This window comes from Lethenteron reissneri, chromosome 26 (genome assembly GCF_015708825.2).
Source record: "Lethenteron reissneri isolate LAM-NWPU_2019-01 chromosome 26, ASM1570882v1, whole genome shotgun sequence".
Taxonomy (NCBI): domain Eukaryota; kingdom Metazoa; phylum Chordata; class Hyperoartia; order Petromyzontiformes; family Petromyzontidae; genus Lethenteron; species Lethenteron reissneri.
In genome coordinates this window covers 22036704-22049418 of record NC_083804.1, presented here as the reverse complement: position 1 = coordinate 22049418, position 12715 = coordinate 22036704, and the positions used below count along the sequence as shown (strand labels likewise).

The 12715-nt window shown below is 44.5% G+C and overlaps 1 protein-coding gene across 2 annotated transcripts; it reads left to right on the top strand.

The window, feature by feature from the left end:
• Positions 1-3330: 3330 nt before the first annotated feature.
• Positions 3331-10502, top strand: LOC133347865 (ectonucleotide pyrophosphatase/phosphodiesterase family member 7-like). 2 transcript variants are annotated; one of them, XM_061560574.1, is made up of 7 exons: positions 3331-3428; positions 3523-3827; positions 6260-6402; positions 6520-7140; positions 7744-8149; positions 9238-9378; positions 9980-10502. In XM_061560574.1, the coding sequence occupies exons 2-6, from the start codon at positions 3557-3559 to the stop codon at positions 9345-9347; spliced, it is 1551 nt and encodes a 516-aa protein (XP_061416558.1). In that variant the 5' UTR covers positions 3331-3428; positions 3523-3556; the 3' UTR covers positions 9348-9378; positions 9980-10502. The 2 variants fall into 2 exon arrangements, with proteins under 2 accessions (XP_061416558.1, XP_061416557.1); XM_061560573.1 differs by lacking the exon at positions 3331-3428 and having other exon boundaries at positions 3469-3827.
• Positions 10503-12715: the final 2213 nt, after the last annotated feature.

The following is a 12715-nucleotide window of genomic DNA, read 5'->3' as shown; positions in this document are numbered from 1 at the left end:
TCCACACGAGGTTTATCGTGACAACTTGCCCCAGTTCCTCCGCCCTGCCGGCACACACACCGTGTATATGCTCAGCGGCGTGTGCACTAAGTGCCCACCTGCAGTTGCTGTTGCTGTCCAACAGTCAGCGCTATGTCACTACACATGTACATTTAACAAAAGCAGTGGATCACCCACTGAGAGATTGGCATTTGGAAGGTTATATTGAAGAACTGCAGAGATCCTTTCAAATGAGCTCTCATCCATTCTCTGATTCTGGACGATACGTTCAGCAGATGGCAACCAAAGCCAACATTTTTGCTGACCAATGCTCAGAGCTTGGATCTGGCCAAAATAATTCTCATGGGAGGGTTTTTGCCAAATTAAATTTTATATGATGGGCTTTTTGGTCAGTCACTGGTGACCAGGGTAAGACCATAAATACCTTAGAAGAATGATTCTTAACCTTTACTGCAACCTTGCACCCCTTTGGTTCTCAGTCTTTTAAAAAATGTATAAATATTAATAAATACAAAGGTTTTATGAAACAGGAGTTGTACTTACGTGTCCGTGCTTAATTTGTGCTTCGATTATGTACCTTCTAAACATATCTGGACATGTCTCGCACTCCCAGAAAGGGCATCTCGCACCCCCAGGGAGTGCGTGCACCCCAGGTTAAGAAGAAGAACCACTGCCTTAGAACATAGTTTAATTACAGGTTCAAACCCAGGACGTCGGCAGCTCTAGCTCAATGCTTCAATGGCCTCTAGATGGGCTTTCTGGAGCTTTTTCGCGAGCAGCGGCATGAGGGAATTAAAGAAAGGGCTTTACATTTGTGTGGTTTTATCAGCGTGTGGTTGTGGGCTCACGCAAGAGCAGGCTGGCGGTTTTTATGGCAAATTGATTTTGAGAATTCAGTGGAAATGCCTAAACTCCATCAATGTGTTGGGCCAGTTCTCCCTAATGAAACGCTGTGATGAGATATGATGTGTAAATCAACGAGACAACTGCAGTTGCAGCATCACAGTGTTACACGCAAGTTATTTTGGCACCAATACAAAATATTACTACGCCATAAAAGCAGATGTATCTCTCGGCTACTCAATGCCACAATTATGTCTCCCTTGCTGCTCACTAACTGCGCTTCCGTGCCAAAGAAAGTCCACTTTCGTGATGCAAAGCCTTTCCCTATGGGCAACTTACAGCACATTCCTACCTCAATTGCCACCGGCTATGACTTAAAGTAAATGCTTGTCATTGTAACGTTTTTTTTTAAAAAAACAGATATGTATATAAAGCTACTGCAGTCTTCCAAATCGCTTACACGTGAACATCAACTGTGTGACAATTTTCTTTTTTAAATAATTGTATAACATTTTTTTCCCAACACGTATATTATAAGTTTCTAGAGTACAACTCTCCGTGTAACTAAATATGGTCAAGGGCGCTTTGGGGTGGAGCGGTGGCAGAGCGGTTAGCACATTACGCAATGAACACAGTGGCCCAAACTTGATTCCTGGCCACGGAAAACATCCGTGGTGAGTGTACTCCCCCCCCCTACCTCTTCCAAGTCGTCTGGCTAGCATGGAAGAGTAAGCCAAATACCCTCCAGTGGGGCTCTCTAGAGCTCCCTGTAATAAAGAATCCTCCACCAGCAGTAGTGCGAGCAAGCGGTTGCAGGCCTGCACCTTTACCATGTACGAAAATAACTGCTTACTTTACACACTGCAAGGCCACGCGGTGTGGTGGCTACGGTGGTGTATGATGGAGCATGACAGGGTGTCCGGTGAGTGCTTGCATAATCACTTACAGGTCATTTCAAACGCCCCACCCTTTTTTCCTGTATGGCATTAGCACCATTGCGATAGCATCATCATCATCAACCATGGTCAATCCGCCGCTCATGATCTTGCAGATGTTACAACCCGCCTTGTGCCCTGTACACACACTGATCCTATCGCTCAATGTCTTCTGGGAACATCCTCTTTGGACGGATTCCATTCCTATTCTGCAGTCCTGTTATTATTCTTGCCCATCGACAATAATTTCTGTCGTGATTTCTTCAATTTAAAATGCAAAGATGACAAACGAGTATTCCTTCGTATGCATGTATGTATGTTAAACCTATGTTGCACCGTACGTAGCCAACCGTGCGAATCGAGGTTGCATTTGTAACCTCTCATTAGGTTGCATGTGGCCTTTCCTCGCCACTGCAACTGTGTACAAGGGCTCAACTTTGTATTTTAGTTCTCGAGTTGAAGTAGAATTGTAAAAACATCCTTCAACAGGTATATTGATCTTAGTAAAGCCCTACCATGAGTGCACAGAGTAATCTCTCCATAAAAATCCAATATTATTTGTATTTCTAGAAATATACACTCTGTCCGTTAAGACATTTTAATCCAGAGCACTGATCTATGCACGACCACAGTATCGTGGGAACAATTTAATGTCACGTGGATGTGACATGCCAATTAATTATCTAAATAGCGTTCCGGATAAAATTAACCGCTGATTACACTGAATATCATGTCAGCACGTCACATATCTTCACGCCAGCACAAGTCTCATTTGATAAGCGATAAGCATTCTCGGTGAGATACCGTGCTGTGTCGCAATGTGTTACCTTCGAACAGGTAAAATCCCGTGTGTGCGTGACATGGTATCATGAAAAAGATTTAAAAGACCATGGTCAGGATATTTTAAATGAGTCTTATCAGAATGGACTCTGCTGCCGCTCGCATGAATGAATGCATTTTACCGTCCATGCGCTATGTCGAAAATATACCAGGCAAGTTAAGGGGGCGTACTACAGAGCCCATTCTGATGATGGTGCGTACTTTCTTGGCTGCCGGAAGTAACGATTACATATCAAACGCGAGTGAACAACATCACAGCTGGATTGATATTTTTTTTTCAAATCAACACCACTTGTGTTTAAATTTCGATTTAAAGCTTTCGTGACTGCAGGGATTCATCTTCTTGGTTCTTTCGGTAAAGTCACGTAGAAGGGAAATAATAAAATAATAAAAATAAAACATAATAAAATACAATTCTCACGACGTTTCGGCCACAACGCAAGCAGCCGTCCTCAGGTGAAGAAAAGGTCTGTCTTTCCGACAGTCACTTCCGACAGCCCTGTTCTTCACCTGAGGACGGCTGCTTGCGTTGTGGCCGAAACGTCATGAGAATTGTATTTTATTATGTTTTATTTTTATTATTTGATTATTTCCCTTCTACGTGACTTTACCGAAAGAACCAAGAAGACCACTTGTGTTTGTCCATTTATACAGCCGTCCGATTCCGACATATCTCCTCAGGTCACAAACCTTGCACTTTAAACCTTTGCCCTGGTGGAAGCTAAACGATGCAGGGGGCCCGTTATAAATGAGCAAGCGTATTTAAATCAAATTCCAGACAAAGAACGCTGACTATCTAATCTACTTATGGTAAGACTTTGCACCCAGTCTTTGCTCTTAAATGTCCAGCGCATCGGTTGTGGCATAGATGAGTAAAGACAATAACAGGATTCCTCCTTTGCAGTGCTAGGTAGAAGTTGTTGGGTACACCGAGGACGATGCTGGCGCTGGGAGGAGAGTGGGGATCGGGGCGCCGGCTCCTGGCGCTCGCGCTCTGTGTCGCGTGCGCGGGATCGAGCGCGCTGCCGTCGCACAGAGGGCAGCCGCAGAAGCTGCTGCTCGTCTCGTTCGACGGATTCCGCTGGGACTACGACCAGGACGTGGACACCCCGAACCTGGACCACCTGCGCACCATCGGGGTCGCGGCGCAACACATGGTGCCGCCTTTCGTCACGATGACTTCTCCATCGCACTTCACCCTCGTCACTGGTAACCCTTCAGCACCTCTGAGCCGGATCCCTCGATGATTCATCTCGAGGCTCGTTCATAAATACAAACACGATGACATCTCCGTCGCACTTCACCCTAGACATAGGTACGCTCTCAAAGCCCTCTTTCAAAGCTCACTTAGTCCCACTTCTTCTTCCCGCTTCTCGATTTCGTGAGCAACCGATTTTTTTAAATTGCAAGAAGTGACATCAAGGAAAGTCTAGGTTCGTTGGCCATTCAGTGGTGCAGGCTGTCAACTGGTGAATTGCTTTGGTGCTGCCATTCATTGGTCTTGGTGGGCATTGGGCAGTTGACCATGTGCTCAGTCGTTTGTTCTGCTCCAGAGTCGTGGGTGGAAGTATCCTTTATCTTCCACTCATACAAAAGGCGAGCGCATCACCCGTGCGATGTCCAAATGTGATTCAGCGTGGTTCGCAGTTTGCAGGGAAGCCCTGCTGAGACCCCTGGGTTTGCATGCAGATTTCAGTCTCCTGGAGTTAAAATAGGTTCTCAAGTGTAGTAAGGAGTGAGTTCGTGGTCTCAGCCAGGTCACCAACGGCTGCATAAAGCAACCTATCGCATTACGTTTAGTTCTGCGCTTTAGGTAAATTGCAGCTCTGAGGTTTAACAATATTGGTTTGACTGGAATGTGACGAACATTCCTCTCAGTTGCACAGTGGTTGGAACATTCATATACCCCCTTATTGTATGAACCAATTGTCACTTAAATGAGTCTCAGAGGTAGCTCTGTGATCTGCACTTCTGAGGGCCATTCTCTGATGGTTTGCACTAGTCTATTCGAGAGCCATATTCTGTCTTAATTGACGTGATTCGGATAGCACAATTGGGATACAATTAGAGAAATAGTTGGCTTTAACCAGCCAGTTGTTAACTATCATCACCATTACAATTTCCAGCCGCATCCCTGCTCATATAAGCATGGGGTAATGTTTCTCAGTGGTGTAAATTTAACTTTACTGCGAATGAACTAATATCAGTGGCAAGCGATATCCGAATCGGTCCTGTGGCCTTTCTTGACCAACACGCACTGACCAGCGTGGTGAAGTATGGTCAAATAATCCCCACAAACTTACATGGCCTGGGGATACCTTTGTCCAGTTTTCATTGTCACCACAGTGCCACCTGGCCAATTGTATTACAAAATCACCTCGTCATATGTATGAAGTAACTTTACACAAATGTAAATAAATGTATGGCACGAACGATGGCTATTTAAAGCCTCGTGTTTTTTTTTTTCTTTATGATGGAATGTTTTTTTAATGAATATAGTTGGACGTTATAGTGGTTTGTGATGTCTTTTGTTGTAAGCAGATATGCATTATTCACATTTTAGGTGGACAACTAATTCACGCAGACTTAAAGATATAAATATTACAATTTCTGTTCAGTATTAAGGGGGGAAGCGGGAAGTGTTTGCTCAAGTCACTTTGTGACATTTCATCTTTACGCGTAGACTGCTAACGATGATTCTTTCACAGCGCGATAGTTGCTCTGGGGTATTAATCTTTACTGCATTTTAAAAGCCAGTAAGATTTAAAACTGATTGCCCTGCTGGCCAAGGTTAAAAGCCAATAAAGTGTCAAAGCGTTTAACTGTTACGATTACGGTGACTGAATTTTACAGCCCAGAAAACGAGATGTACATTAGTGGACTATCAATTTCCTCGTTTAATATAATATGTTTTCTTATGCTTTAATCAGCCATTATAAGACTAAGCACATTAATTTAGTGATACATTTAGCTGACGGTGTATTACACAAAATATGCTGATGAAAGGAAACGAAAAAAACCCTTATTTATTTAAACTGCTCAACAAATTCCACGCAAACCCACAAAATCACACCGAGTGCTGTGGTACAGCGTTCTGGGTATAACGTAGCAGGCACAATTTAGTCCACGGCTGTATGGAGTCATGTCTGTGCCATGTCGGTCCTTGAGGTTGTCTGCCCACACTTCACCAAGCTGGTCTCAAGTGCGAGTTGTGAAGGGCGGTGGAGACCAATACAAGGACCCGCTCAGATAGCGCTCACCACCGATGTTAGCTGGAGCAGGGAATTAAAATTAGGTCGCTGTAATAACTTAAACCGGTGGTTCTCAACTTTTGTGGGATCTTGGCCCCTCAATCTAAACCACTGGTGCATCCCCCCCCCCGCCAATCCTTCCAGGTTATTGATACCACAAATACACAGGGATGACAACACTGACAACACTATGTGTTTAACTTTCTTTAACACCATACGTAGTCATCCGTGCTAATCGGAGGTGCAGGGGAAGGATGACAAACTAAACACAAAAAGCAGTTCTAAAAAATGGGTTTTCAATCTAGATTTCAAAGTCCAAAGGTCACATGTTCACCACTGTAGGCAATGCGACATTAGCAAGGAGCGTGCTTCACGTGTGCCCGTTTGCAGGAAAGCACGTGGAATCTCACGGCGTAGTTCACAACATGCTGTTCGACTCAGAGACCGGAGAGAAGCAAGGTTTTCAGGAAACCCAGATGCGCTCAGAATGGTGGAATGGAACAATTCCACTCTGGATCACAGCCCAAAACCAGGTGACATTCACTGCATCAAAGTACTTGCACATTTGTCAACTTAAAAAAAAAGAATGTTCATTTGTCATTGTCAGTACGGCGATTTCCTATTCACATTAATCTCCATGCTTTGTGCAGGGTCTGAAGACGGGCTCAATTCGCTTCCCTGGGGGTGCTGCCAGCTACTTTAACGAGTCCGTGTACAAGACACTGGGCCGAGACCATCCGAACAGCAACAAGGAGGACTGGTTTCGCAACATCGAATTAGTCATGGATTGGTTCACCAAGGACGAATTGGACTTCGTGACCATGTACCACAGCGAGCCGGACTCCACGGGCCACAAGTTTGGGCCGGAGACGGAAGAGCGGCGGGCGATGGTGCAGCAGGTGGACGAGACCATCGGCTTCCTGGTCAATGCCATCGAGAAGAGCGGCCTGAAGGACACTCTCAATGTCATCATCACCTCGGACCACGGCATGACCACCACTCAGAAATCTCCGGACATCAATGAAATTGTGCTTTCAAAGTTCATCAACTTCAAGGATGACCTCAAGTTTGATCTGGTGGACTACGGAGCGTTTGGCATGCTTCTGCCCAAGGAAGGGAAGGAGGAACAGGTGTACAATGCCCTGAAGAATGCCCATCCGCACCTGAAAGTTTACAAGAGGGAAGAATTTCCAGAACACTTTCACATGAGAGATCAAAGTAGACTCCTACCCATCATGATGTATGGAGACCTTGGCTACTTAGTGAATGGGGTAAAGTGCTTCCGTTATATTTATATTTTAAGTCTCCACAATGTGCAAAGCAGAAACCAAGAGCAGAATAAATAAGTCCCAAACAACGCTTCTTGTTGCTATAACAAAGGGTATTGGCGTACGATTGTTAATGATTATTTTTCCGTAAAAAAATGGTTTTCCGTACGTTTAGAAATGTCTAGAGCAATACACGTCCGACACGATTACCTTTAAAAGTGAAAACTAAAGGTGTTGCCATCGTGTAACAGTCAGCACACTTGCCTTGTGCTCTACGAGCTCGCTGGTTGACCTACCCGGTAGGTCCCAAGTGTTGGGGTAAAATATGGGGACGCCCCACCTCTTCCGACACGCCTGTTCAGTGCAGAAGAGTAGATCAAATATCAAACATCGTCTCGAGTTCCCACTCGCGAGACTGTCAATGGAATGATTTATGGAATCGCTAACCAATTCTGAAGATGCTGAGCCGATTATCGTTAACAAAACCCAGATTTTTTTTGTCATACATTGTCGATGGTATGCATATGTTAGAAATTCAATTTTGATTGAAATTCAGAGCTTCTTAAAAATATATATATATATTATTCCATCGATCCCTGTGCGCAGAGGCTGATATTCCAGTTCAACAAGGGTGAACACGGCTTCGACAACGCGGAGGCGGACATGTGGACCATCTTCCGCGCCTTCGGACCTCGCTTCCGTCAGGGCTACGTGGCGGAGCCGTTCGCCAGCGTGCACGTGTACGCGCTCATGTGCGAGCTGCTCGGGGTGCAGCCCGAGCCGCACAACGGCTCCCTCGCCTTCACCCGGGACATGCTCGTCGACTCGCAGAGCGCGACTCCTGCTAATGTTACTACTTGGGCTTCTTCTCCGGCTACTACTACTACAAAGGCTCCTCCTACTACTACAAAGGCTCCTCCTACTACTACAAAGGCTACTACTACTACAAAAGCTACTACTACTACTACTACAAAAGCTACTACTACAAAGGCTACTACTACCAACTTGCCGGGTATTTATCTACCACCAAATGGTGTTTTTCTTTTTGACTTAAAGCTTTCGTGAACTGCAGGAATTCATATTCTTGGGTCTTTCGGTAAAGTCACGTAGATAGGTTCAAATAAAATAACAAAAAAACTACAATCGCAACACAGGCGTTCGTCATCTTCTTTGTTCCTGATGACGAACGCTGGTGTTGCGATCGAAACGTCGTAGCTTTTGTTATTTTCTTTGAACCTATCTACGTGACTTTACCGAAAGACCCAAGAATATGGTGTTTCGTTTGTTTTTAGGTAGGGTCCACTGAGTCAGGGTTCGATCCCGACACCGACGCCTGCTGTCGATTTAGAGTTTGCGTGTCTCTCGCTCTCTCCCCGTGGTCGCATGGGTTTTTATCTCCGGGCCCTCCGGGTTTTCCATTCACGTTTAGAATGAACGTCACGCGTTTATAGAGTGATTGGCTGCCATCAATTGCCACGTGATGATGATAAGCCACTTCGTTGGGCTATCGTTTGTGGCCAGGGTCTCTTGTTAAAAAAACACATGGGGACATGCTCGTCGACTCGTAGAGCATGCCTATTATTACCGATTTGCCGGGAATATATCTACCTAGTGGTGGACCGTGTGGCTCTCCAGGTAGTTTGGATCCTTGCTCCAGCTTCACTGCTGCCATGAGCCAGTTGATGCATTACATCAGTTTTCCTGAGGCTCACACGGAGATCGAATTCTGTGACTGAAATTCGGAAATGGAGGTGATTATTGGTTGTTGGCCCACTTCAGTGTGGTCGAGCAAGGCACGGTGATCTGCATAGTGAAGTTCACGTGACCATGACCTCCCTGGTCAGGGTCTTTTCACGCAAATGTGACAAGTTATAGGAGCTCACTAACTACTCCTGTTTTCATTCTGAAAAGGTTTGGGGGTGTGTTTTACTTTTCAGGAGCGTCTTATGATCTGGAGATATACAACGTCTATTGAAAACGAAGTATTGTATTTATATTTGATCTTTAAGGTACCATCACAGAATAGAAACTGGCAATATGTATATACATCTTCTGTTATTCTTTGTTAATCAGAAACAATGCATATGTTGTTGTTGGCAGATAAGTCAAATGCTGAGTCCTTCAAAAAACCAACCCATGGAATGAAGGAAGGATTAGTTGCCCTGCTTGCAATGTCCGCTGTAATTTTCTCATCTTCATTGTCACAATAGTCTACAGAGTCTGGAAAAGAATCTTAATCAAGTAAGTGGACGCAATTGATCACATTTTATCATATACCAAAGAAACATTGAGAGCATAGAAATGTGACCAAATCACCAAAAAAATGCACCCCATCACTTCACATCTCGGGCACTAAGCAGGTTTAAACCTGGTTGGGCACTTATATGGGTGGCCTCCAGGGATTTACACTTGGCGTATTGATGGAGTTGCGAGGTGTGACCTCGTATGTGTTGGTGAGTTTTCTATGGGTCCTCCGCTCTCCTCCCACATGAAGCCAAACGTGCATTCATTAAATTGGCCAAACATCCCAATGCAAGAATCCTCCTGAAAAATTCTGGAGACTCAGTGAGGCTTTTACAGGGAAAACAATTGAAGTGATTAAATATGAGAACAAAATTAAGTGTTTGGGCAGATTGTGAATTTATTCATTCTTTTGTAACGTCGCATAATTTAGCAAAATTGATGGTTGATGGTAAGCAAAAAAAAATCTGGATTTTGATTGTGTAGTCTGCAAAAAAGTATAATTGATTAAGGTGCAAAAGGGTGCAATGTGTCCAATTGCATAATGTGCACATGAGATGCTCCTAACTCACATAAATGTCTACCTTTGATATTTTTGCAGGCACAAACAGGAGCCCAAACAGGCAAATGAAACACATGATGAAACACATGGCTGGAAATGGCCTGGTAATTACTGTATTAAAAAAAGATAACATTTTCTACTCTTAACGTTTTTCCTTGATCCTCTTAAGATTTGATTATTTTACACTGTTGTACTCCCATGTACTTTTGTCAATTATTGCACCATTGGATCACAAGAACACATTGCTAATGATGATATACGAAATAAATGAATGAAAATGTAGGTCGTTGCAATGCACAACTGTCATTACAACCCCATAAATTATTATTGCGGCACGTAGAGTTTAATGACTATTTACTTTTTTTAATGTCATCAGAGGAATCGTCGTGAAAATGTGTTATTTCTGACAGTGAACACACGCACCACAAATCATTTTCTATATTATGAATGCAAACACGCCCGATACAATTAATTTAAAGAGACACATCTCTTCATATGAATGTATGCTTCGTGTAAATGTGTGCACGCTCTCTGAGAATAAACACGAAATCTCCCCAGTGAATGTGGCCTCTAGTGGGCACCCACGGTTGCCCAGACTCCTCGATTTGTTCGCTGCGAGGGAGGGCGCGCGGCCGCGGAGGAGTATCCACGTGTTCCACCCGCGGTGAGACGGGGCCTGCTTTGCATATAGAAAGAAGCACGGCTTTGGGGGGGCCCTGAGCAGTGGTTCGCTGATGGCATCAGGGGGGCTCCATATCAACACAAACGACTCCTATTTCCCAGTGTTTGCTGGCAATAAAGCCAGATGTATTGCGCCGAGCCATCGGGCTGCATCTCCCAGGCCGCTGGCCATAATAGAATACAAGCGCGTATTACAAAGAAATAATGTTGACGTATAGTGTGTACAAGACTCCTGTTTTGATAGAATTTATGTGATTATGAATTTGTTTTAGCAAACACTCCCCAACCTATCGATGCACTGTAATAAAGTTTTCATTTTAAGTGCCACCCAAAATCAATGTTGCCGTAAATATAACTATAGTTACCCAGGCCTGGTGGTTCAAAGGAAGAGTGAGCGGCCCGCAATAGAAAAGTTTTGGGTTCAAATCCTGCTTGAGTTGTTCACTCTGCTCATCATCCTCTGAAGTCAATAAATGAGTACCACTTCTTGGGAATGTCAGCAGTGATTTGTCCTATGGATAGACTCACCCCCATCATATCATTTTCTAATTTACAGCACTGACTCAGCTGTAAACAGACGAGCAATCACCTCAATGGTTAATGAGAAAATCACTTGAGTTGTTTTACAGTTGCAGGCGTAGGTAGCAGGTTGCCACGATTGTTCTCTCTGATGGGATATAATGCGCATTGTTTGACATGACCAAAGTTTTGCTTCGTCAAATCCTCATTTATATTCCCATAAATATAAACAAAGAACCCAATAAACATTAAATGTCTGGGCCAAGGTAGTAAGCACGTGGTTGGAATCGTTGGACCAATGTTAGAACGTTTCATGTTTAATGAGAACTCTATTACAAAATATCGTCCCAGGTCTCCATTGCGAAAGTGAAAGACCCGACACATAATGTCCCTGGCTGGAAGCTCATGGGCAACCCTTGACTGCATACACACAAACCATGACAGTCGTGGATACTTGATGATGCTCAAATTTTAAAGTTTAAAACTCTCCGGCAGTGTGTGACTGCTGTCATCCAGAACAGACTGTGGGACATATAACGACTCAACAACGCCCGATTCACAAACATGGAGACATTATCAAAGCCAAATATACAAACCTCGCTACTTTTTGACGCAATTATATGGCTCAATCATCTCGATGCAGGTGTTGCTGTCCATCAACGTCAGCCATACGAATAATATTGCCAAAGTATGTTTCATTGGGCCCGTGTGCACCATAAGGAATGAAACGACCCAAAATATATCTGATCTCGTCAGCCACATTGTTACACACCTGAGATGCGTCTCAGGAGTGTAATGTTATAGTGTTTTTTCCTCTTCTTCTCAGGGATGAATCCTCAAACTCCTGTCATACAGCTCACCTACACACACACGCTGCTCTCTGCACGACAATTATGCATCGATAATAGAGTTTTTTTGGGGTTAGATTGCGAAAGTATATAAATGTTGTGTTGTTAAATCCGCCACCGCCCGCCACAGCCAACTAGTAAGGGTTGTGACGTAAACAGAACGTGGCCAATTCGTCACTAGTAAAGCACATCTACGTCTCTATATAAGGATCGAAACAGGTGGACTTCTCCACAAATCTGTCTGTCGCCTGATGAAGCTAGTTGTAATTACTGGCGAAACGTCGTACTCAGATTGTTAATGTCGTGGCTTGGCACTCCAACACACCGGTTGTTGTGTTCTAATAATATGCGACACTATACACTACACTATACACTACACTACTATACGCTAGTGCTGTACTAGTGACGAATTGGTCACGTCCTGTTTACGTGACAATCCTTACTAGTTGGCTGTGTCGGGGTGGTGGCGGGTTTAACGACACAACATTTATATATTTACGTGATCTAACCCCCAAAAAACCTCTCATGGATGATGATACTGGTAGGAACCTCTGGTTACACCAGCCCACAGGGGATTATTGAGTCCGTCCGTTCGTCGTGCAGCGAGGGGCTGGGTGGAGAGGGAGGGGCTGGGTGGGGAGGAGCTGGGTGGGGCTTGGTGGGGAGGATGGGGAGGGGCTGGGTGGGGAGGGGCTGGGTGGGGAGGGTGGGGCTGGGTGGGGGGTGG